The 26,068-nt window shown below is 45.2% G+C and overlaps 1 protein-coding gene across 1 annotated transcript in view; it reads left to right on the top strand.

Annotated features, from left to right (window-relative positions):
- GRIN2B (glutamate ionotropic receptor NMDA type subunit 2B) overlaps positions 1-26,068 on the top strand; it is a 270,066-nt gene that overhangs the window by 214,888 nt on the left and 29,110 nt on the right. Inside the window, exons 6-10 of the mRNA XM_054029921.1 lie at positions 15,581-15,789; positions 16,109-16,280; positions 18,074-18,227; positions 20,201-20,326; positions 24,120-24,349. Coding sequence (XP_053885896.1) covers positions 15,581-15,789; positions 16,109-16,280; positions 18,074-18,227; positions 20,201-20,326; positions 24,120-24,349 — 891 coding nt within the window. The remainder of the gene's footprint in view (positions 1-15,580; positions 15,790-16,108; positions 16,281-18,073; positions 18,228-20,200; positions 20,327-24,119; positions 24,350-26,068) is intronic.

Below are 26,068 nucleotides of genomic sequence, written 5' to 3'. Positions count from 1 at the left end.
GTAGCCTGTAAATAAACTTGTCATTGGACATACAAAATACGCATTTAAAAGCTGTATCTTAGTTAAAGGCTCTGTCAGATATTAACCTCTTGTCTTTCACCAGTCAGACATGTTCTTGATTTTGGATTTGTGCAGCTGCTCACGTAGACTTGTCCCCTCTTCCATCAGTTAGTCCCAGCTAACTTAAAACAGTCTGCTGTGCTGGATGGATGGGGGGACGTTTGAGTTTCCGAAGCAGAATGCATCACGTTTCCTTTCTCTTCTCTTCTCTCTTCTGAGAGATGCCGCCATTCATTCCCCCTGCACCCTGCCTTCTGCAGCCAAGTCTCCTGATTTTTGCATCTTTTGTGGCTTAGTGGCTTCTTAAATATTTATGTAGACCATTCCTCAAGGGAGCAGCTCCTGGAGGCAAAGAGTTGTGTTGGGAGGGAGGGAGGGAGCAGTTCTTCCCCCCAGAAGGCTCAATATAATCTCTTGCTAAGGGGCAGCAAAGGAACAAAAAAGCCTTATCTTAAAGCATAAGATTAGCATACAAAGAACAAACCATGCATGCACACCAGAACACACTGGCAACTGAGGATGAGGGGAAGGAAATGTCTGTGTCAGCTAAGTGATTAGAAAGTCAGCTGTGTTCAGTCATGGATTTCGTTTTCTTTTAACCCTTAGGGCACTGGCATTTTTCAGATCTGCCAGCCAAATAAATGATTAGGATGCTGTGCTGCATATATCACACTGTAGGTGTGGTTTGGGCATTCTGACTATATGAACAGTTGTTCATAATTTACTCTTATGCTATTAGGCATTGAAGGTCATGCCATGTGTAATTGGGAAGGTAATTAAGAGTTTGAATTTGACCAGTGACCTTACTGTTAATGATCTCTGTATAGGAAGTATACAGGTAAATATATGATTTTCTGTTGTTGATTTGCTTGAATTTTAATAATAGACAGGGATAAACTCAACTAGCTGAATTAATTAATTATTAACATGTAACTTATTCACACAGCTGAATTCTTCACTAGATAGATCGATATTTATCTATATATATTCATGTGTGTGTTTAGTGTATGTATTTATTCCCACAAAGACCTATATTGAGAGAACATTAAAGTTGCATAGTTAAACAGTCAAAAGCCAGGAAATGACAAATATTCAACCTTAACTCTGCCCTCTTCTGCTTCATTAATAACAACAACCTAGCTCTAGATCTTCAGCTACAGTCTAGATATGCTTGGCACAACTGGCAGAGGTGACTGTAAACTGTCTTTGTTTCTCCAGGCCTGGGGCTGGCATCAGGGCTGTTGCCCACAGCCCCCGGGGCTATTCTGGCAGCTGAGGTTCATTGTGTGTTCGGATGCCCCAGCCATGCCCCTTCTTTTCCCCAAGATTATTCCCTATGCTGAGGGCCAGGAGGGAAGTGGTCTAGAGGTGCTAGCAGATCTGTGGCACCCAGGGATTCCTCTTACATGAAAGGAATCTTCAGGGTGCCAGTTAAGCTGGCTTTTCAACTGCTTTGGGCCACTCCAATGTTCAGAGCAGCTGGCAGAGAGCCGAGAATCAGGCCCCAAGGCTTTAATTAATTACCCATTCCCAAACTACTTCTTAGTTAATATAATATAAATCATGCCTTCTTTTCCCACAGCTAGAGATACAGATGGATAGCATGCTGTCATATTATTCATTCTTGTTTACTAATGTGATTTTCATTGTCATAGCTCCAATGTCATAGACTTTGTATATGATAAATTCTCCTTTCTCTAAGGTAAGTCTTCTGATTAGTCAGTGAGCACCCATGTGCTACACAATTGGTTTTAAACCAGCTGCTCTGCCTAGTTGAGGCGCAGTTGAGGTGATGATGCAGTTAATTATGATGCAGACATATTTTAGTTCCCATTTTAGGATCCCCTTTAGATGAACTAACTGACTGCAAAAGAGGAAGTGTTGTTATTCCCATTTTACAGAGCGGGAGTGGAGCCTCAGAGAGGTTAAATGACCTGCTCCAGGTCACACAAGTCTGTGACAGAACCAGAACTCGGGTCTCTTGACTCCAAGGGCTTTGCTGCAAGATTATCTTTCTTCTCTCGAGCTGCTGCAACCACTTGCTCCCTTCTGTCTGTTACAAGCATGCTCTTGCATCTTCAGTGCCGAAACACCTTCTGTCAACCCCATTTGCCTAATTGCTGCCCTGTCTTCCTGTTACCTTTTTGTCTCCAAGAGTCATCATAGAACTACCTTCATCCCACTGTATTGGTTTCCTCTCCTCCAACTCTCTTCTTACGCCCCTCTAGTGATCAGAGGGACCCAACACACCTTGGTTGGAGTGAATGAAAGACTGCCTTTATTTCTGTTTAAGAAGGTGGTTACCTCCTTGCTCTATGCCCCTTAGGGCTGCTCTGAAGATTCACAACTAACACTGCACCTGTCCTCTTTGCACCATGCAGATCCCTCACCAAGGTCGAGATCAGATGGCAGCACATCTGTCTTTTCCTTATTTGATTGGTCTGATGCCTTTGTCTGTCCCATCAGTCACTCTTTCTTTACTCCTTCTTCTCCCTGAGCTCTGTGAGTTTGTTTCCTGGTTCTCCTGCTACTTCACTGAAAGCTCCTTCAGCAACTTCTATGTTGCTTTCTCATTCTGTTTATTTGTTTTGCAAAGGCTTATGAACATTTATGGAACTGTATAAGTAACTACATAAAAAAACCTAAGTTAAAAGAAAGTTATTTGGGTTGCAAAGTCAAATATTTGTGATTGCCCGTGCTATCTTATTTCTGCCCCTGTGTGCATTCATCTTATCCATGGAACGAGGAGGGGTGCTGTGGGCAAAAAAAGCATGTGGTCCTGTACTTTGAAGACCTATCATAACGGACATGCACAAGAGGGCTGAATTAAGTTGTATGAGCAACTATAAACCTGGCATTTCTTAACTTTTGAGTGCTTGACTTTGCAACCTAAATAATGTTCTTTTAATATAGTTTTTGATGTGTAACCTCCTAGGCTTTTTAAAAGGAAAAAGGTAAACACAAATCTTTGTATGTACAACTGCAACAAACTCTCATCACACATTATCAGCAGGGTTTGAATCATGAACTTTCAGCATTGCAGCACAGACTTGTACCACTTAGCTTACAGGAGTAGCTACCAGCAGCCTCTCCTGCTGGAACCAGAAGGTGGCTATTATTCTAGAGGGGTAGTGGGCAATTGAAACTATGTCCTAGGTCCATGGGATAGTCATGGGGAGCCCAGCCTGGCTTGATTTTCTCTCTTCCCCACCTGGGAGGTGTGGGGCTCCTGCCGATGATGGTGTCATGAGAGAGAGGGGATGGGCTGCTGGGGACATGTACTGGGTCCAGGAGGGCATCATATGAGGAGTCTGATCTGGCTTTCTCCCCCACCCTGCTGCTACCACTGCTCTGGCAGCTCCCAGGTGTTCCTTGTGTGGTTTGTGGCGTTGGTGCTGCTGCTGCATTGATGGCACCATGGGTCTGGCTCTTTAGAACATGTGTGTTCAGTTATTATTTTGGCAGGTTGCCAGAAATTTTCCTGAGCAATGCAAATGACAGCAGGGAAATGGCGATTATTTAACTGTCTATAGCACAGCTGAACCTGAATGGAATTTCATGGACTAAAAAAAAAACACTTCTCCAGTATCAGGGTTTTTTCCCTGCTCAATTTCAAAGGCTTGCTGCAAAGAATGGAGGTGTTAGATTTTCTCCAAAAAAGGTCCAGAGAGAGAATCTTATAGAATGAAAAGTGTCAGGCAACCTAAATATAGGGCTTACTACCAACTCCCTCATAGTCATAATAACTATGCAGTACACACAGGCACCCTCCTCACACACACAAACATACACACAGATTTAAACACATGTACGAAGTCACCTAGCTAAATTAGACTGCGTAAAGTCACTCCCCATATATATATTTCCATTTGCCACATGACCCTCAGGCCCCCTCTCACAACCTTCCAAGAGCCTCAGCTTCATCTCTTGTTGGCAGGACCCTTCCTATTATTCTTGCCCTTCCACAGCATGGCATCAACTGAGACCTCTTGCAAAGCTAAGCATGCCATACGTAATGTGAGCTTTGCACTGACATGCTTCAGACACATCATCCCCCAGTTGAGATTCTGAATAGCTGATGAGCCTATGGAAGATGTGAGCTCCAGAGATCCATCAGGACTGAGAGAAAGTCAGGTTGCTTTGGCTGTAGAAAGGTCAGGCCCCCAGGAAAGCAGTCCACAGCTTTTCCCTTCCTTTTCTCCAGCTGGGGTTGGCAAGTACACAGCCTTTCCTCCCCTCCATAACTTTGCTTTGAAACTTTTTGCTCTCTACAGCAGTGCCTGAGGTGCTCACAGTCTGCTAGTGATCTCCAGTTGGTGAGAAAGCAGCAGAAGATGCCAAGGATGATTTCCAGCCACGGCCTGTTCAGCTTGGTTCCTACTGGTTCTGCCAAGAGGAAGGGGAGTCCCAGACAAGACCAGCTCACTACAGCTTGTGCTGTTTTAGTGTGGGTTGCGCCAAGGGGATATTTTTAATCTCCTCTGGCAGAATCACTACTTGCTGACCACAGTAATGGTTCTGGCTAAAGTCTGAGCCATAGTAATGTGCACACATGTAGAGAGCCTGGCTGTCTGATTGGTGGACTCTGCCCAATGGTGAAATCTTGTCTGTGGCATGTGGCCACCAGTGGCGGACGCAGCTGGCCCTGACAGAATGCTATGGAGTGTTATGGTAACACCGTGCTCCAGCCGTGCTTACTCTAAAATGAAACCAAGTGTAAAAGGGAGTAGAAGCGGGACGAGTAGGGGCCCCTAGACATTGTTCCTCTCGCTCTTGTAATCACTTCTCCAACATAGAAATAATACATATTTACAGTCTGAATCAGTGGCCCAATCTGTCACCTTTGACTGCCCTTGGTCACTTGCATGCGTGAGTGCACTTAGAGGTGACACCCTCCTGACCAGAAGTGGAACATTCAACCTGACGTATTTCCAGAGGAGCTAACTGATGGCTAGGCCAATAGGCTTATTGAAGCTCAAAACGCTCTGAGTTATTTAAATGACTATGGGCCAGATCCCCGCACCCTCCCTGGAGGAACCTGAGATGGCTAGTGAGGCAGGAAAACTCAGTCTGCTGAAAAACATCCCCTTAAGGGGTTAGAGCTGCCTGTGGAGTCAGGGGCCAAGGTCCACCAACCCCACTGATCCCAGGGATCTATGGGGATTGTATCCCCCCCGGATCCACAGAGGCCAGAGCCATGCTGCATAGGTCTCTTTGAGCCGTCTGTGAATGTGCTGGGGCCCCCTGCCTCTGAGCAGCCATTGCATGAGTTACCAGTAGCTGTACTCCTGCCTGAGTGCACCGTATGTCAGTGCCTGGGTGAATTTCTCTGCCTGAATGTCTCTGTGGCCTAGAGTCTGATCTCAGCTACACTAGTGTAAATCCACAATAATTCCACTGACGTCTAATGGTGGTTCTCCCGTTTTCACTGCCCTTTGCATCTCTGTGCAGGAGTGTGTCTGTGCGTACCTGTTTCATGGAGAGTATGTGCCTCTTTGAAGGGTGCCCCAGTGTGTGGGTCAGCCAGTTCCATGTAAAAACTATCGGTTTAGGGAACCAAAGGGTTTTGAGTAGTGCTGGAGGGCAGGGCTGTTGTTTTTTGCCTGTCTTGCAGAAGGCAGGATGGTATTTTGCAATGGGGGCACCACAGCAGGTGAAATTCCCATGTTTGATATTCCCATCTCCCATTCCCCAGAGGCACCTTGCAAAGTGGCTTCTTCGATCTGCCTTGCTACTTCTGACAAACAACAAAAAATGCAAGCGAGCCCCTCCCTTTCCATTGCTTCCTCTCCCATCCTCACTGTTGCTTTCAACACCCTGCTTGTCTTAATACAAAGAGACTCTTTCAACCTCCTCTAGGTCTGCATTTTTAAACCTCCCATCAGCACTGGATTGCAGGGGAGCCCAGAACAGAAATTCACTGAGAGTAAAACAGTCACTGCCAATGCCTTACCTGAGCATTCATTGGGTCTTGTACACCCCAGTCCAGTGCTCAGATTCATTAATCCCTCTCAATAAAAGGGTTAACCTGTCTCCCAGGCTGTGGCATAAATTGGTGAGCTCCTCTTTCTCTGTAATATGTTAAAAAAATTAATTGAGAGAAAAGAAAGCTCAGCAAAAAATATTGCTCAACAAGAAAAGCCAAGGGGAAAAAATCGTTAGTCAGGGCATTACATGCATGGACACGTACTGTATGCAGGCACCCACCTGCACAATGCGGACCCACACACACACACAAGAGAGGGAGTATTTTTTTTATAAGGCAATTTAAAAAACAATATATCTGCACCACAATAAACCATTGGAACAGACAGATGCCTACATCACACAAAACATACCTCCGACCACCCTGTCCTCAAAAAGTCTGCCACCTTTTCCCCCTGGGCCACATTACCAGAGTGGAGAACAGCAGAGGAGCTCAAGATGAAGCCCTACTGGTCTGGTATTCTCTGTAGCGGCACCATGCCTTTAGAGTTTGCTTGTCCTGACCTTAGTCCAAAATAAGTTGAATCTGATGACCCTTAAGAGATGGTGCAAAGCTCATCTTTCTTCCCTCAGGCATATCAGAGGGGGTGGGGGCTTTCCAAAGTGCAGAATTGTTGCAGAGGAAGGCTGAGCCTAGGTTTGTGTTGCTTGGTTGGCTGGAGATGGTTATATTGGACAGTATGGCTGCACTTTAGTTATAGTGGGGTATTATTTCTGAGCTATGGTTAAGTTTTATGTAAAGGGAGCCTAGAGCATATGGGAGGGGAAGGGATAGCTCAGTGGTTTGAGCATTGGCCTGCTAAACCCAGGGTTGTGAGTTCAATCCTTGAGGGGTCCATTTAGGGATCTGGGGCAAAAGTCTGTCTGGGGTTTGGTCCTGCTTTGAGCAGGGGGTGGGACTAGATGATTCCTGAGGTCCCTTCCAATCCTGATATTCTATGAAGAGCTGTTCCATTTGTATAATCTAGAGAATCATAGAATATTAGGGCTGGAAGAGACCTCATGAGGTCATCTAGTCCAACCCCCTGCTCAAAGCAGGACCAACACCAACCATCTGCTGCAGGATAAGCCACACACTGTTAACCACAGTAGACCACATCTCCACCTCACTAAAACATGGCCTCCACAACCATAAATGACACCCTCTGCCACCATATTAAGCTGTGACCTCCACCCCTGTAAGATATGTTCATCGCACCCTTCATTACCATAAACCAAGGGTGCCACTGTTGTTATCCATGAGCTCTACATCTGGAAGCTATTCATACCATTTACTAACACTAACTATGCCTTCAACTACCAGAAGGCATGTAGGCCCTCTGCCACTGGTACTATGAGCCACAACCTTCCATGCAAAAGCAAAAACAAAAACAAAACAAAAAAGGACTCTCTACCACCATTGAATATGAGCTCTGCTACCAGAAGCCATGCCTTCCACTACAGTAAGCCACGAGTTCTGACAGCAACAACATTTGACAGTTCTCTCATCAGTTCTGGCGTAAGGAGTAATTTACAGAGGTGATCACCTCATCATTCATGTAGCTCTCCCCCTATGATACCAGAGAACACTATATTTCATGGCTTTACAAAACACAGGAGCTTTTAGAGTACACCTCATTAACGTTCGTGGGCTAATTAGGGCAGAGGATAGGACTTAAACACCTACAAAAAAGCAAGCAAATATACTACTAAAGAAACAACCAATTGGTGGCATTTCAGCGAACGGCAAGAGCAGTGTAAATGCCAATTTGAAGTGAGCAGAGGACTGCATGCCTGGGAAATGATTTTATTTGGAGAGCCATAGGATTGAGAGATGGAAAGCAATAGCAATTACTTTATGCTGTGTAGTGCCCACAGAGTGCTAGGTGCTGTACAAACAGAAGAAGGAGCAGTCCCTCTAGCCCTGCAGTCATCGTTCTTGCTGAAGCGAAAGCCCATTAGAAACAATTCCCTGGTGTGCAGATGTAGTAAAGGCGTCAGACTTCACCAGGTGGTTGTGGAAGGTGAACTTGACGCTCGAGAAGGGATGTTATTTTCATGTTAATTAATTTTGCATATGGAACATTCACAAATATTCTTCTTTTCCTTTGGCTGATGTGGCTAATTAATGAGCCTAAGTGTTTGTAAACAGGAGATTTTCGATCTCGGTGGTATTTCTTCTCCCCCTGCTTGTTCAGTTGCATGCCAATGCCTCTGATTGTTACATCAGAGGTGTTCCAGAGGGAAATAGTTGTGGTGTCACCCATGGAAGCTTACAACTAGTGACGGACAAGCCTCAATAAAGGTTAGGATTGAGGGTCTGTTCAAGTGGCTACATGGGGGGCATCACTGTCAGTCTAGTGGTTGAGGCACAAGACTGGTAGGCAGGAGACCTGAGTTATAGTCTCTGCTTTAACATCCATTAGTTGCGGGATGCAGAGCAAGTCACTTGACAGCTCTGTGCCTCAGGGTATGTCTACACAGCAACTAGACACCTGCAGCTGGCCTGTGCCAGCTGACACAGGCTCGTGGGGCTTGGGCTGTGGGGCTCTTTCACTGCAGTGTAGCTATCTGGGCTCGGGCAGGGGCCCTGGGCTCTAGGACCTTGCGAGGTGGGAGGGTCCCAGAGCTTAGGCTTCAGCCTGAGTCAGAAAGTTTACACAGCAATGAAACAGCCCTGCAGCTGAGTCCCCAGGACCTGAGTCAGCTGGCACGGGCCAGCCATGGGTTTGTCTTTGCTGTATAGACATACCCTGAGGCACCATTCCCCCACCTGTGCAATGAAGATAATGATGCTTACCAACTAATGCCTGGAGATCTCCAGACTGAAACCCCCCGAGAGCAGGCTTGCCTCACAAGATTTCATCTTCCTACTTTTAATTCTAAATTAGGAACACAAATGTTTCCTTGTCTTTCTATCGTGTGCACTTATATGGCCCCCGTTGCCATAGTACCTGAGCACCTCAATGTAACGCTGTCTGCAGTGACTCAAGAGCATGAATACCACCCTCAGGTCAGACTGAGGAACCAGGGCACAAACCCCAGATAGGCTGTGAGTTCTACACTTAGATTTCACCAACCAATTATCAAGTGTAAATTTCTCAGGTGCCATGACAGCCTAAACACAGAATCACAGACAGCCTGGTTGGGGACTTCAATCCAAGTCACCACACTGGTGAGCTCACCTGTGTGATAGATGGTCCTTACCCCAAGAATCAAGTTACTTCCAGTCCCAAAGGACAGTCACTTACCCCAGGTCAATTGCACTTTAGATCTCACACCAAAGATAACACTTGAACCAATCCTATTATAAACTATCTGAAGGTTTATTAAATAGGAAAAGGAAACCTGAATTATTTACAAGGTTAAAGCAGGTAAACACAGATACACAAATGAGTTCCAATTTTAAATTTCAAAAGGTAATAGAAGCTTTTATAATCAGCCAGCACTATATGTCCTTTAGGGCTAGCCCAATCTAAGCAGCTGGGGACTCTCTCACTTATGTCTAGAAACACTTTGCCCCCCAGCAGGGCCGACTCTGGCTTTTTGGCCGCCCCAAGCAAAAAAAAAAAAAAAAAAACGGGGCGGCCAGAACGGCAAAACAAAAAAAAACCTGTGGCGCGGCTGGAGCGTGGGTGCAGGGGGACCGGCTGGGGGGGCGGGAGCGGGCGGGAGAGAGAGAGAAGGGGGCAGCCAGGGCTACAGCAGGGGCACTGCCATGCGGCCCCTCCCGCTGTGCTGCCTCCTGCCACCTGCCGTGAGGGCTCCGGTCGGCGGGGAGGGAAGGAAGAGGACTGCCCTGCAGGGCGCTCTGGTTCTCAGCGCCGCCGTCCCCTACAGGGCGGCTGGAGCGGAACAAGAACAACAACAACAAAAAAGCAGCCGTGCCGCCCTAGGATTGGGCAGAATGCCGCCTCCAACAATCTGCCGCCCCAAGCACCAGCTTGCTCAGCTGGTGCCTGGAGCCGGCCCTGCCCCCCAGAGATTAATGAGCATAGAGATACTAAGTTCCTTTGGTTTGGGGCTTTTATCCCTCTCCTGCCTTGTGCTCTGAGCTGCAAACTCAGCTGATAGGAGGAATCTACTTGCATGACTTATCTTCACTGGGAAGAGACCAGGACAACAAAAGTCCTTTGTCCTCTTATTGAGGATACATAGGAAAATTCCAGTCCCACAATAGTCCATCTGGTACCGATGGACTTTCCTTTTGGGAAGGGTGTAACACCTGTTGAAGATCAGCCCTTCACACTGATTAATGTCTCTATCCTGTCTGGTGACTTACACAGGGACAGAGGCTCACAATACAACAGCTCAAACACTTCCTTACAGTATGAGATACAGATGTTTTAAGTGAGATCAGTGCATGCAGCAAACTTTCAAGCATTCCATAAAGTCTAAATACTAAACACATTAATGTGATTCTAATACCTATTTTAACAATACTAACACAGAGATGGATTCCAGCTATGTGTTTGTCATTGTTCAAATGAGACATGAGGACCGTGGCATGAGCTGGCACCTGGTCTGCTAGTGTCACACTCAATGCATTTGTGTTTATTCTCACAATACCCCATTGAGCTAGGAAAGTATTATTATTCCCATTTTATAGATGAGGAACTGAGGGACAGAGAAGTCCCTAGCCACGGTCTCTTAGGAAGTTTTGTGGCAGAGCAGAGAATTAAATCCAGTTCTCCTGAGTCGTAGGCTGCACCACCCCTCTTCTCCTTCCTTATGGTATTTCAGCAACGGAATTAGGAAGCACAAAGGCATCTGTGAACATTAAAAATGATAGGGGGGGAAATATGATCTGAGTTTTTTTGAACCTCAGGAAGGGTTTGGATTCCCAAATGAGTTTTGGGTGACCTTTTTGGTCACTTTTTAAATGCAACTGAAATACCCTCATTCCTATTTGTGACCTCTTATGAACTGTAGGGATGGGGTTGGAGGAAGTGGTATAAGACACAGTGCAAGGAGGTGATCAAGCCTGGATAAAACAAGAACCAGAGAGAAGCTGTGCTAAAACTTGATCTTCCAGATGCTTCATGCAGAATATTAACCACAACATTGTCCAGTCCCCTTTAATCTTCACCCAGACAAGAACCTGAGCCTCCTGAATTTTTTTGTCCAAAACCTGAACCTGTACCTCTGGACCCTTCACCCAAAACAGTATCTGGAAGGAGCCTTGCCCAGAATGTAAAACCCAAACCTCTGAATGGTCACGTTCTTTAACTTTCAGTTAGAGTTCCGCAAGTGGCCTTTGTGTTCTCCAGGCCAGATAAAAATGAAATACTAAGAAAAACACAAGGAATAGCAGTTCTCTGACCCAGTTGAAAGGAGAAAGTCTTGGAAATCTCACTGGAGTGGCATGTTTTTGGCTATGCCCACATGACAACTTTTAACCAGGGTTTTTGTAATGGTTAGATGAGGAATGGTCATCTTAACTGGTTACAGGTTACAAAGTTCAGTTTGTGTCACACAGCAGCTGTGTTTGTGTGTCCATACCTGGTACACTGCCTAGCCTTGTTTGCCTAAATGCACTCTGGAAACTCTGAGCAGCTATCCTATAGTGCGTCAACAGAGAACAAAGTACTCTGATGACATGTACAAAGTGGCATCAACAGCATGTGGGGTTCTGGACTGTCCTACCACACAGGTAGCTGGGAATAAGCAAGACCATCCAAATTGGTTACACAAATGTGATTAGTGTATCATGTCAACCCTGAAAAAAAAAAGTGTCCTGGAGGGTTACAGGAAGACAGCTATGTGCCAGTCCAAGCGTTTGGCAGGAGCAGAATGCTGCTCATTAGCCTTTGTTACTAATCAAGTTTGAGCAATGATGTATGAGCACAAACCATGTTTAGAGCCAGCCACGCTAACCTTTGCGAGCTCTTTGGTCCCAGTCCCAAGACATGGTAGGTGCAGAATTGTTCAGAGATGTTTCTAAACTTTGGAAGCTTTTTCAAACTTTTTTAGGTCTCAGGGAAGGTTTGAGTGGTCTTCAGGGACTGAGATTTGGGGACAAAGTTCTGTGCCGGTTATGCATCCCAATTGTTTTTTCCCCTCCCTTATAATTAAATTTCCTCCTTAATAATTATTCAAGGGAGTGGCCTGTAGTGAAAAAGAGTGAGGTGATTGACAATGGTATCTATCAATCTGAGGTTCCATGTTATTTACAAAGGGATAATATTTGTTTGGGTTTTGTTAGCTTGGGATTTGTTAACATCCTGCTTTTGACTGTGTACTGTAAAGATATTCATTAGATCAGTCCATTGGCTCCTTTCTGTTTTATAAATATCTTACTGACTTGGTAGCACTAAGAAAAAGAAGTAAGGGGAGATAGGAGAATGTATACTCCTTTCCTTGAGACTTCCTGTGGGGAATTTTGGTGGCTGATGTCTGATTGGATGAGGTTTTGGTGTTACAAGTGGGTGGGTTCTCAGAACTGCATAACGAGTAATAAATGAGATATGTGGCACAAGAACCCCGAGCTTCTCTGCCTTATGCAGGAACTGAGTAAAGACTGGAATAATAAGAATTTACAAGCTGCTCCAAAACACACTGAGATGTCAGAAGTGCCTCACTCTGCTTTGTGCTGGCTGCCAGGTTATATTCTTTAACTGCAGGCATCACCTTTAATGACTTGGCCAAGACAAATCTGTGACATTTAATTTTGTTGAGACTAACCTCTGTCCTCATAACACATTGCTCCTTCCCGCTCGCATAGATAGATACCATATAAAAATACACTCAGAACTTCCTTTGCTTGCATTCTCTCTCTCCCTTTCTCTCTTTCACACAGACATGCGCACATGCACACACATTTCTCTCACTCTTCTCCCTACACTCACTCTGCCTTATGCGCACACTTTCTTGAATACACACTCATACCCATGAACTCCCCCATATTCACACTTATACACATTAACTCTCCCAAATGCACATTGTCTATCAGAAACACTTAAAGACATTGCCCCGTCCCCCCAGTTTTCCTAGGTTAGCAGGCTATACATCTCCTGCCTTTGTACTCTCAAATCAGCACTTACCTATAGACATGGAAATGCTTGTTTTATATGCCTGAGTGTTCATTTGAGCACTGAAATGTAGGATTTGGACACGTTATTGAAGCACTTATCGTATACTTGAAAATTTAGGCCAGCCCACTTACATACCTTCTCTTTTTCCTCCTTTTTGGGCAATTTATAAAAAGCTTATTGGAATGGAGTGGTTTTTAGGTTGTGCTGATATTTCATTACTCTTTGATGGGCAGGTGAACAGGTTGTGTACTGCTGTGTTTGCAGTTTGGGTACTTCAGTGCTCACGCTGTAGTGTTGCTGGACTGCCATTCCCATCTTAACTCACATAAATTTACCCCATATAATACAACACAAAAAAATGTTCCTGGCGTACCACTCTATGAGCTCCCCATCTCTTTCATCGGGAACTTTTGGGTAGTTACGAGTCAGGACTGACTTCTATGTCTATCTGGTCTAGTCTATGCTTTAGGGGTTTATATATTACTGTGGTGTCTATGTGTTGCTATGATGTGGAAAGATGTCTCTTTCATTGACCACTTACTGATAATGTTAACAAATGTTCCTGAACATGTGTCTGGGATGGACGTGTACTGGGGATGATCTACATAGCCCTTTTGCTTGTAGATCACTGGTGCCAATCCAGCCACAAGTCTGTAATTTAAATGAAAGTTGTTCCTATCTGCCAGCTTGTTTGGTGGCCTGAGTGAAATGACCTTCTGATCTGAGCCCAGTTCCTCATGAACATAAGTCCAAACTGCAGAAACCACCAGCACAAATGGCTTTCATTGGGCTCCTTGTTGTCATTCTCAGCAGAGAGGCTAAAGAGACAGAATGGACCATAGAAATGGGCCATCTCAATTAGGTCTGAGGTATGAGATTAGGGAGAGAATTTTCTCTTTGGTTGCCAACATTGTACCTGTTCTGAGGAACAGAAGCCATCAGTCTCCCAGGGTATTAATCTAGCATGAAAATGCACTTTAAAAAAATAAGTGAAAAAATTGCTGAATTTGTTTCCTATTTTGAATATGGCGATCCCTCAGGATCATGAGAATGTCAGATGCAGCCCACTCCTGGCATCTGCTGCCACTTCTGATCTTCAGGTTCCCATGGGCTGACCCAGCTCCACCAACTGCTCAACCTTCTGACAGCACACTGGTGCCATCCCCCTACAGGACTGTATTGGCATTGGGAGAGGGTTATGGGGTCACTGCTGCCCGGAGTGACTTTTTTGTTCCTTTGAACAATTTACTGAATAAACCCACTCTGGGTATTTGCTCTTTTTAAAATCAGATGAAGGTTTTTAAAAAGCAATAAATGTTTTATGCTGGTTCTAGATGCCATCAAATGCAAAACACCAGAACAGCTTTGATTTTATCAAATAACCTTTGACACCTAAAAAGGCTCTAATAAGTGCTTTTTTCCCTGAAATTCAGTGAAAGGTTGACAGCTGCTGGAGACTCCAGCCCTCTATTTACCCACAGAGCAGGTATAGCATGAGCAGCAGCAGGTCATGCTTCCTACACACACATGCCGCCCCCACCATCAATGTACCTCAACTCTGACCTGGAGGCACTGCTTCTAAGAATGAGTGGGGAGTTCATTCTCAAGGCCAATTCAGCTGAAGCTGCCAAGCAAGATGCTTATTAGTGTCAATTGTGATGGGATGGGTGAAACTGTGAGCAGAGGTGAGACTTTGATGTTTGAAAGCATCATAGGTGGGTTTTTCTGGAATTTCTGTAAGAAATATTTTACCATGGGTAGTGTGTGTTCTAAATACATTACCTGCTGGTAGATTGCAATGGCTTCAAAATAATAACTCCTGTCTTTGGGGTATACGTAGCACCAGTTGAACAAAGGAACCCCCTGCAACAAGGGAGTCCATGTTTACCCAAGAAATGACAGTAGTGGCTGAAGGGATAAGATTGTAGAATTTCCTTAAGCAAAAGTAGCATAAATAAAAGTAATAGAATCTCCCTGAAATATCTTCTCATGCATCAGGAAGACAGAGCAATGATTCTTTATCTGCATCTAATCTGTACAGCTATGCAATTTAGTGATTGTGAAAGTGCAGGAGTGATAACACTGGAAAGATCTGAGCTGGATTGTGTTGGAAACTGTTAAATGAGCTTTTCCTTCAAAACTCTGCTTATGTATGGTCAATCCTGACTTATAGCATCCCCAGCTATTCCAGTGATGGTCCCCTCCACCCAGGGAAACTCAATCCTGACATGCAGCTCTCCTCTTATTTCAGTCTTAGCCCATCTAAGAACAGAGTTTGATTTATTATGCCAAAGATTACCAGATTGGTCAGTGATTTTGTGATGACTCTCCAAACTCATTTCCTGTGTGATCTTCTCTACTGTTGAACCCATTTCCCCAGGGTCTGCTCCTCAAAAAAGTCCTTGCACATGTGAGTGGGCTCAGGCACTCTGAGAGCCTCTTGTCTCCAGACAATACGCTACAGGGTAACTTGGAGAGGGATCGGGCAGTCACGTGTTTCTCTGTTATTTGTGTCTCTGCAGGTGGGGAAATGGAAGGACAAGAGCCTCCAGATGAAGTATTATGTGTGGCCCCGCTTTGAGCTGTACCCTGATTCTGAGGAGCGTGAGGATGACCATCTGAGTATTGTGACCCTAGAGGAGGCGCCGTTCGTCATTGTGGAGAGCGTGGACCCACTAAGTGGCACCTGCATGAGGAATACAGTCCCCTGCCAAAAACGCATCGTGACCGAGTAGGCACTTAGAGGATCTTTCTCCTGGCTCACTGTTCTCCACAAAGCAGGTGGAGCCTTCTTGGCTTGCCCTGATACTCTGCTCCAGCTAAGCCATCTGGGCTCTCTCAACCTGGCCCATGCTGCCTCTTGTCACTGGTACAGCCAGCCAGCCAAGCCCTGCACACTTGGCTCCTTTTGCCCCTCAGCAGTGGTACCACAAGCTAGGGTCTTCACGAGGAGCATGTTCAGGGAGAGAGGGGAGGTGTTCTGGGAATGGAGGGGGAATAGCAGAGGGAGTTCTGCTCAAACTTAATCCCTTATTATTGTGACTGGTCAGGAACAAGACGGATGAGGAGCCTGATTACGTCAAGAAATGCTGCAAGGGGTTCTGCATTGACATCCTCAAGAAAATCTCCAAGTCTGTCAAGTTCACCTATGACCTCTACCTGGTGACCAATGGCAAGCATGGGAAGAAGATCAATGGGACGTGGAATGGAATGATTGGGGAGGTAAGCAATGAAGGTGGGGCTGAACTTTACCCACAGGCTGGGCTCTGGAGTCAGATCCAAGTCCAAGTTCTGATTAGCTCCCCTTCCTGGGAAGGGGCAGATGAGACCTCATAAAAATGATTGACCTGGTGTGGGGATCCATCTGGCTGTTGCGTGAATGAATCCATTGTGGCATGCTCACTGCTGAACAATAGCTACAATCCCTCTCATTTATTATTTACTATTTTCTACTGTGCCACATGTGTTTGGCACTTTACAATCAAATAAAAGGAGATGTCCTGTGACACTGCCCAGGGTACAATCTGGACTGTTGGACAGCTGTGTCTCCTCAGTTCTCCAGACTTTTACACTGCTTCGCTGCGAGAGCAGCCACTCCTGGCTTGCTCTCACACAGCCTTCAGCATGTAAATTACTCCAAGCTATAGTGCAAGAGTGCTTCAGACAGACAGCCTGCCACTCTGGAATTATACTGCAGAGCTACACCAGCAAATTCCCAGCCCCAGACTTTCCCCCAGAAATGTGTGTCTTGTACTGCCCAGTACCCTCCTGGACAATGCACGCTCATAGAGAGTCCGTCATTTCATTAATAAAAAATGATATGCACGCATTTTGTTATCTCAAATGGTGTTCCCCAAACACTTCAATCCAAACACACTGGCTTAGATAAAACAATAAAACAAGTTTATTAACAACAGAAAGACAGATTTTAAGTGATTACAAGTAATAAGGCATAAAAGTCAGAATTGGTTACAAAGAAATAAAAGATAAAATGCAAACTAATACCTAACTTAGCAAGCTAAGTGAATTTAAAGTTAAAAACTTTCTCTCACCACATGCTTACAGCAATCTGGCTGCTTCCTTCAGCCAGGACCACTCACCCAGTTCAATGATGCTTCTTTTGTCTTTCAAGTGTGCTTGATGCCATGAGTAGAAATGAAGGGAGAGACTGATTTGGAGACTCTGTTCCTCTTTTTTATATCTCTTCCTCCTCTTTGAGAATCATCTCCATCTGGGGTTCAGATGGCAGGCAGTCTGTTTGCATGGGATCCTCGAGTTGTTCTATTGCCAAGATGTAAATTTCTTTCTTCCTGCCAAAGCACGGCAGTTTAATCAGGTGATAGTCCGTTTGATTATGTTGACACCTGGCTGAAGCATCAGTTTGCCTTTTGTCTCTAAGTTTTGTGCTAGGTTTTCTAAATTTGGAACATATCTTATACGGTAGAATTTTATAACTTCACATACAATGTTGGCACACATATTTTACCAGGACAATAATGCTCAGCAAATTATGTGTTTTCAAATGATACCTCAGAAGACATACTTTGTATCAAATTTATCATGGTCCTGTAAAAAGGATGAACATAAGGTTACTGACTGTCATGTATCCCCGCACCAAAGAGTTTATTATTTAAATTAAGGCAAGACATATAAGAGGTAATGGCAGACATTCTTTGAGGGAAGGGAAGACAAGGACAACAGAAATAAGACATCTTCTAGACAAATGATGTGTTTATCCTGCGAGCTACACAGGTATACTTTAAATACCATTTTTTAATACACACAACATTCTTTGAGTAGAAGATTAATATTTATAAGTCTCTTGGAAAAAGTATGTCTTGAAGAGAGATAAGAAAGAGGAGATGATGGAAGTAAGGACAGGGAGAGAATTCCAGGCATAAAGGAGTGTATGAAAAGATGGGAGTGGGAGAAGATACTGATGCGGGTGGGGTCCTTAACTGTGAGGCATGAGTGGAACCAGCTTCAGTAACTCTCCGTCTTTCTCCTTATCTGAGGTGGTCACCAAGCGGGCCTACATGGCGGTAGGATCCCTCACCATAAATGAGGAGCGGTCAGAGGTGGTAGACTTCTCTGTGCCCTTCATCGAGACAGGAATTAGTGTCATGGTATCACGTAGCAACGGGACTGTCTCACCTTCTGCCTTCCTAGGTAAGCTCTTCTCCTGAGGTGAGGGTGAGGGGGGACTAGTGTAATGAAAAAACAGCCAAAGAGTCCTTGTGAGTCTCTGGGGCATTCCCAAGGAAGGAGTTTCAGGGAAGGATTTTTTTTCTTCAAGTTGCTTTATTTCAAAATCCCAAACAAGCAAACTCCAGACAAATTCAAACACTCAAGGTCCAGGAGCTCCAGAATATTTCTCAGTGACCTTTAGGCACAATGCTAGCAAGGAGGTGCCTCACTTACAGCTCTCACCCTACAGTACACAGTATCACCGGGGGTCTGTCTACACTGCTGTCAGAGGTTGACAGCAGCACATGTGCACATACCTGACCTAGCTTTGAGTTAGCTAACTCCAATAACAATAGCAGTGAGGTTAAGCCCACCCAGGACCCTGGGTGCCTACTTGAATGATTAGTCCATGCTGCCATGGCTTTGCTTCTATTGTTATGGGAGCTAGCTAGATCAAAGCTAACTTGGGTATGTCTACATTGCTGCAGTCATGGTTCTGATTGCTGGGTAGATGATGTGCTTGGTGGCTCAGCTAGTATCACTCCCAGTGAGTGTGAGCCAGAAGAAAAGTGGTACAGGTCCTCCTACCAGAACTTGTGTCTGTCATAGACTATCAGGGTTGGAACGGACCTCATGAGGTCATCTAGTCCAAGCTGCTGCTCAAAGCAGGGCCAATCCCCAGACAGATTTTTGCCCCAGATCCCTAAGTGGCCCCCTCAAGAATTGAACTGAGAACCCTGGGTTTAGCAGGCCACTGCTCAAACCACTGAGCTATTTCCCACCCAGTGATAATACACTGAGGGTGGTAAGACTTGGCTTTAGACATGTCACCCTACAAGGACACATTAACCTAAGCTCCCTTTGGCACAGTGGAAGATAAATATCTACCAGCACTTCTGAAAAAGAGTGGGGCACAATCCCTGTGCTAGGCCAAGATTCCATCCCCCAGTTCTAGGGTCCCAAGGTAGTTGAGAATGATCACTGAGTCCTGAGTTGCTTCTGTGTTTCCTCAAGCAGTTACTACATTCTTAATATTTACCGCTTTGCTTTATAAAATATGTTGAGATATAGCAAAGCATAAAAGGTGAGTTATAGGATCAGTCTGCTCTCTGACCCTGATTCTGCAAACACTTATCTATTTGAAGTTACTCGTGTACCTAAGGAAGATTATCTAAACCTCTTTGGGCTGGGAATCTCAGGAGATAATGCTTTTCTTATAAGCTTTCCAGTATTTTCTGGCTTTGGCCAGGTCCTGAAATATCACCAGGAAATTTAAAACAGCAGCAGCAACAAAATTAATACAACATTTTTGAATTTCAAATAGGTTTGGGTTCAAACTTTGAGTGAAAGTTGGAGCAGGATCATATTTGATCTGAACTCGCTCAGCCCCATCACTGCCCCTTAAGCTTGGAGAAGGGCAGAAGCCAGCTTCAGTCAAACACTCACAGGGCATGAACTGTAGCATTTCTAGTGCAGTCTGGTGGTCTCAATTGCCAAGCGGCAGGCTGGAACATTGGTAGCACTGCCATAATTCTGGCTGAACTGCAAAAACTTCAGGGATAGAATTTGGTTCAGGCACGCACCCCAAAATTAAGCTGCTTAGCTGAGTCGTATCCAAACCTGTTTGTTCCCCAGAAATGGGCTGAAGGACTTAATGGGACGAGCATTTCATCATTGCATCTGATAAGGTCTGGGCCTGGTTCCAGGTGGAACTGGGAATTACAGACCCTGCGATGAAAATGGAATAAAAAATGAACTAACTTTTTCCAGTCTCAGAAGCTTTGAGGCTTGATTTGAGGTGGGGGCGTGAAGGTTTGGGAGCTAGTTCCTATTCTATGCAAATCAGTCCCCCCATCCCCACCCTCGACATGGAACCCTGTGAGTGGGACAGTAATGCTGGCTGTGGTGTGTCTGGCATTTCACCCTGTGCCCTGTTTTTCTCCTCTCCTCCCCAGAACCATTCAGTGCTGACGTATGGGTGATGATGTTTGTCATGCTGCTCATAATCTCTGCAGTGGCTGTCTTCGTCTTTGAGTACTTCAGCCCTGTAGGTTACAATCGGTGCCTTGCTGATGGCAGAGGTAAGAGGAGCCTTTTTCATTGCAAGTTTCTCTCCCTTCTCATCCTGGCTCCTTAGTCAATGGGAGTTCCTTTTCCCCCTACACACGCTCATGGATCCAGCCGCTCGGATCTCTGTGTTCTGTCTAAGAAGGGAAGGGAGGGAGGTGGGAAGATGACTTTTAGGATAATAATGGGTATGGATAATGGATAATCGGCTTGGCTCAGGAGACAGTTATGTAGAGCCTTTCATCTATAGAGTGCTAATTCCAAACTACTTCTAGCTGGCGGGAAGAGGAAATGGATATGGGTATCTAGCACTGGCCCTGCTGTAAGCCTTTTTGGAATAATTAGAGGGTCCTGAACTGCCAGTCCACCTTTCATCAGTGCTACGTTTCACTTTAAAAAAGTAAAACTTAAAAGCCCAGAGAAAGAAACTCTCCCCATTATATTCTTCTATTCCCCAGACTTGATATCCATTACCTGGGTGTGTCCCCACCCCATTTAAAGCTCTTTTGTTGACCAAAGGTTGTGAGAGGACTGGGAAAGTGAGACATTGGTTTTCCTGGGGCTGAATGAGGAGTTATTTTGCAGGGCATGGGAGAATGGAGGGGGCAAGTCTGATCTCTCTCTGTGATGCTCAAAAGCCTTCTTCCCTGGGAGAAGAAGAGATGAGTCAGAGAAGAGGACAGAGAGGGATTTTTGCATTAGCAAAGATGGAATGCTCAGCAGTTAAGGTTGCTACTCTCTCCTTAATCTCACTCCATTATGAATTGGTCCCCAACCTAAGGCCTTAACAGCTGAACTCAGATGTTTGTTTGAAAATATGTTCACTTGCCTGCCAAGCCATTGCCTCCAGCTGATTTATACCACCAAGTTAGACAGCACTGAAAAAAAAAAATTGTAATGGAAATACAGACAGAGACTTAAATATAACTATGCCAGTGGGGACTTCTCTAATAACACTGAACTCTGGACAGCATGTATGGGCAGATGCACATATCTAAACAGATGTAGGGCAGATGAAAATAGCTATGAGGTTAAAGGGAGAGACTAATACAGATGTGCAATCAGCTGCTGATATTAATACAGCTGTGCAGCCAGATGCAGATATTAAACTAGCTGTATGGACAGATGCAATTAATAGTATGTCTGAATAGTTGTAAATATTACATGTTCAGACAGATGTTTTTGTTAGTACAGGTGTATGTAATAGTGGAGATGTGGATGGCAGGTGCATATGTTATAGTGTTTGCTTGGTCGCTAAGGCTAATGCTCTAGTTAAGTTTACTTTGATACTCCCATCACTGTGTGGTTCTGTGGTTGACAATGCAGTTGTGAAATCAGTTGAGAGATTAGTGTTTTAGGGTGGAATTTTCAAAAGCACTTACAGGTATGTCTACACTACAATTAAAAACAGGCAGCTCGCCCATGCCAGCTGATTCAGGCTTGTGGGGCTGAGGCTAAGGGACTGTTTAATTGCAGTGTAGACATTCGGACTTGGGCTGCAAGGTGGGAGGGTCCCAGAGCTTGGGCTGCAGCCCAAGCCCAAAAGTCTGCACGGCAATTAAACAGCCCCTTAGCCAGAGTCAGCTGGCACAGGTCAGACACAGGTGTTTAATTACAATGTAGACAGACCCATAGTGACGTAGGCACTGATAATCAGTGGGACTTGCGCCCCTAAGTTATGAGGGCATTTTGAAAATCCCATTCTTAGCCCCTCTCTCCTCTTTTCTCTTAAAAATAAATTAACGCAATGCACAAAACCATGCTAATGTCATATTAACATTACAGTTATAAGCACTCAGAAAGCCAGGAAGTGCAAAAATGTATGTTTCTCACAATAGCTAACTTGTCCCATTTCATATGGAGGATCCAATTTTGCCAGCTGATACATCCCCATTGGAGTCAGCTGGAGTTGTGTGTGCACGTCCAAGGGTAGAATTGGGCCACTTGCATTTAAAGTTATATTTTAAATAAAACCATTAGTTTTCTTGAAGGGCTAGGGTGTAGCTCGCCTGACATGGGTGGAAGAGAAGGTGCAAGAAATCTTCCTTCCCTTGTGCTCCTCTGCAGAGGTCAGCCCTAGTCATCATAAGCAGCACAAAGACTATATCTAAGTGTAGCACCACTGCTGGCACTAGACGCTCCACCCATGCAGCAGGTGGGAGTATGGCCCTACCTTTTCAATACCACACTGGTGGGCTTGGTGGGTAGTGCACTGGACTGGGAATCAGGAGACCAGGGTGCTATTCCTGACTTGGTCACTGGACTCTGCTAGGTGACCTTGGGCAAGTCAGTTCACCTCTTTGTGCCTCAGTTTAGCTATCTGTAAAATGGGGATAATCGTATGGACTTCCTTGTAAAGTGCTATATAGGAGCTAGATATTGTTACTATACAAGTTAGCTGAGCTAAGCTGACACCAGAGGGTCACATGTGTAGTGGCGCTCCCACTTGGACAGTTGCTTCCTGAGAAGAACCCTTGGAATAATTCCAATTATAATCTCTCTCCCAACCTTGTGGCAGCAAACTCCAGTCTGTATCTCAGAGATCTCTTGCACTGTGTCTGGTATATGCAGTGTGGAAAAGACAAGGTTGCCATAAGAACCTTACAGTTTTCATATTCTGAGTTTTCAAAATGATAAGCTGAGTGATTCACAGATGTATTTGTTATGGTTAGAGTGAGGTTCTGCTCTGAAAAGTGACTATGTAAAAATAGCCCCTTCTTGCATGGCAGATCTGTTCCTTGTGTGTCAGATTCAGAGTCAGAGCTGCTGACTTCCTGAAGAAGTAAGATCTGACTGTTTTTTTACAAGTGTCTGCTGCTCAGAGCCAATGCAGCTCAGGGAGATAGAGCTGGGCTCTTTTCTGGCTCATGCATCTTCAACAGAATGGCAAAGGAAGATCCATTTGTAGGGCTACTTGTGCAACCCTGTGGTCAGGGCCGGCTCTGGCTTTTTTGCCACCCCAGGCAAAAAAGCCTCTCGCTGCCCTCCACCCCCCGGCGGGGAGCACGGTATGGGAGGGCACCGAGCCCGGCCGCAGCCCCATTCTCCCCGGCCGGCCGGAGTGCCGGGGAGAGGGCGGCGAGCCCACCGCGGCTCTGCTCTCCCTGGCCGGGGCCCCGCTCTCCCCGACTGGCCGGAGCGCCGGGAGTAGGGCAGAGAGCCTGGCCGCGGCTCCGCTCTCCCCGGCCGGCTGGAGCGCTGGGGTAGGGCAGTGAGCCCGGCCGCGGCCCCGCTCTCCCCAGGTGAGCGCCGCCCCCCTCCAGGTGCCGCCCCAAGCACATGCTTGGAGTGCTGGTGCCTGGAGCTGGCCCTGCTTGTGGTCTTCAGATTGGGTACTTACTTATGCCTGGGCCAGTCCACTAAGGGTCTAGTTTGCACATTCGTCCCTGAGGGAGTAATTGGAGGGCGGTGGTGTTGAGCAGCTGTAAGAGAGGGCAGAATTCATCTGGCAGAATCTTTATTACTAGTGATGATGGCCAAAGCAGAAAGGAACAGTTTGACTTTCAGATTCTGGGGGCAGTTAGGAGTTAGAAAAAAGCATCTTTTTTCCTTATAAACTGTACTAATTTGTCAACAAAATCCTGGAGACATGATAAACATGGAAGTCCACGCTGCCATTTATTACAAAGTCACTTTTCAGAGTGAGGCTGCGCTTTAGTGCTGCTGCAAGGACAGATGCGAGTGCATTACAGCTGTGGGAACAGATGGAAATATTAATCCAGTGATCATGTTGCATGAGTAAGTAGAACTGCAGATTGCTTATCCTGAGGTTTTCACTGCCTCTGTTTTGTTCCTTGGTCACTCCAGAGCCAGGTGGACCCTCTTTCACCATTGGCAAAGCTATCTGGTTGCTGTGGGGTCTGGTGTTTAACAACTCCGTGCCAGTGCAGAATCCCAAAGGTACCACTAGCAAGATCATGGTGTCTGTGTGGGCCTTCTTTGCTGTCATCTTCCTGGCCAGTTATACTGCCAACCTGGCCGCCTTCATGATCCAAGAGGAGTACGTGGACCAAGTGTCTGGACTGAGCGACAAAAAGGTAACTGATCCACTCCAAATTTGAAAGCATCTTTCACCATGGCAGGGGCTGCACTCTCTCTAAACCATTCTAATTGGCAACCAATGCATTGATGCAGTGTCTGGGTTAAATACTGCTAAGACTGATCACTGAAAAATAGTTGCACTTTACGTGTTCAAAGCACTGTGCAAAGAACGAATGGGGTAACAGTATTGGATATCATGTTATCAAATCTGTGGGCCAGATCTTCTGCTAGTATAAATTAGTATCGATCTATTGACGTTAGTCCATGCACTGATTTACACCAGTGGAGGGTCTGGTTCTGTATTTTAATGATCACTGTTATGAATAGATGCTTAGAAACTCAACACAGAAATGCTTTTCTTTTCTGAACAGTTTTCTATCCCTTGTTTACACACACTGGTTTTTGTTATCTCAGAGTAATCACTTACGCTGGGCGGTACACGTTGGTTTGCTCGGATAGGATTGCTCATGTGTGCAGGACTGCGCTCCCTGGTTTGTTAGGGTAGGGTTGTTTATGAGCACTAGGCTGTGCACGCTGGTTTATTTTTATTATATGGGTACTCATGAGTACGCGGCTGTAGATTCTCGTTCCTTAGCCTGGAGTTCGTTATTCAACCAAGGACTGCTCAAACTGCTTTATTGCTGTAGGGTGGTCTCTAAGCATGAGGCTGCAAACCCTTTTGTTATCATATGGTGGCTAGTGGGAACTTGACTGTACACACTGGCTTGTTATTGCAAACCTGGCTTATTATAGTCAAGGCCCCATCTATTCCATGACAAGATAGACCCAGTTCTGGGGCCAGGTCCCCTAGTGTAGACAATACTTCTGTGCAGCAGCCTGGAAGTTCTGTGACAGATTCATGTACATTTTTTTAAAACCGCATTTTTAATAGAATGAAATACATCAATGAATAACCCCAATCTGTACAGTAGCCCTCATGGTGTTCGTTTTGATAATATCTTCACTTTGTTTCATGCTGCCTCCACATTCTCACATTTCAGTATGCCACAGTTTTTTTGTATTGACAACATGTTACTGCAGGGTAGAAGCAGTCAGGCAGAAAGCTGGAAGTTTTGACAGCTGGGTAAGGGATAATTGGGGCTTTTGACACCAGAGAAAGCCTGGGCATTGTTAGCTGGAAGTTTCTACTTAATGGATCATCACTAAAACAGTTAAGTGTTGCCATTAATTTATCGTTAGTAGGTTTCACCATTAACAACCCATTGAACTGAGTGTACCTTCAAGTCTTATTTCAGGATGCATGCAGACTCAGGAAGACAACTACTCATCTGTTCACACTCTGTGCATATTTTTAAGATATTCTTCACACCCATGAGGCGGTGTGTATAAAATATGAAGTTGATTCTGAGGCAAATTACACAGCTTCAGATTCATGGAGGGCACTAGACCTTGCCCACATTGTTAAGGATGTTATTGTAGGGTTGCTGGAATGAAGTGGGTCTGGGTTCTCTTCCCCCCACTTTGTTTATACATTTATAATTGTTTTGGATATTTTCTACACAACAACCCAATTTATCAGAGCGGAGAAGATGCAATGTACCCTGCCAATGCCCAGAGAGAGGGAGGCCAGGAAAACTCTACTTCAGCCAAAAGCCCTCTGTGTAAATAAGCTAGCACTACATTTTAATAGATTTTCATTCACTTCACACCTGAAGAGGCACAAGCAACCAATGACAGAATTTTCAAGCAGCAAT

The sequence above is a fragment of the Malaclemys terrapin genome, chromosome 1 (genome assembly GCF_027887155.1).
Source record: "Malaclemys terrapin pileata isolate rMalTer1 chromosome 1, rMalTer1.hap1, whole genome shotgun sequence".
NCBI lineage: Eukaryota > Metazoa > Chordata > Testudines > Emydidae > Malaclemys > Malaclemys terrapin.
This window is presented reverse-complemented; position numbering and strand designations above follow the sequence as displayed.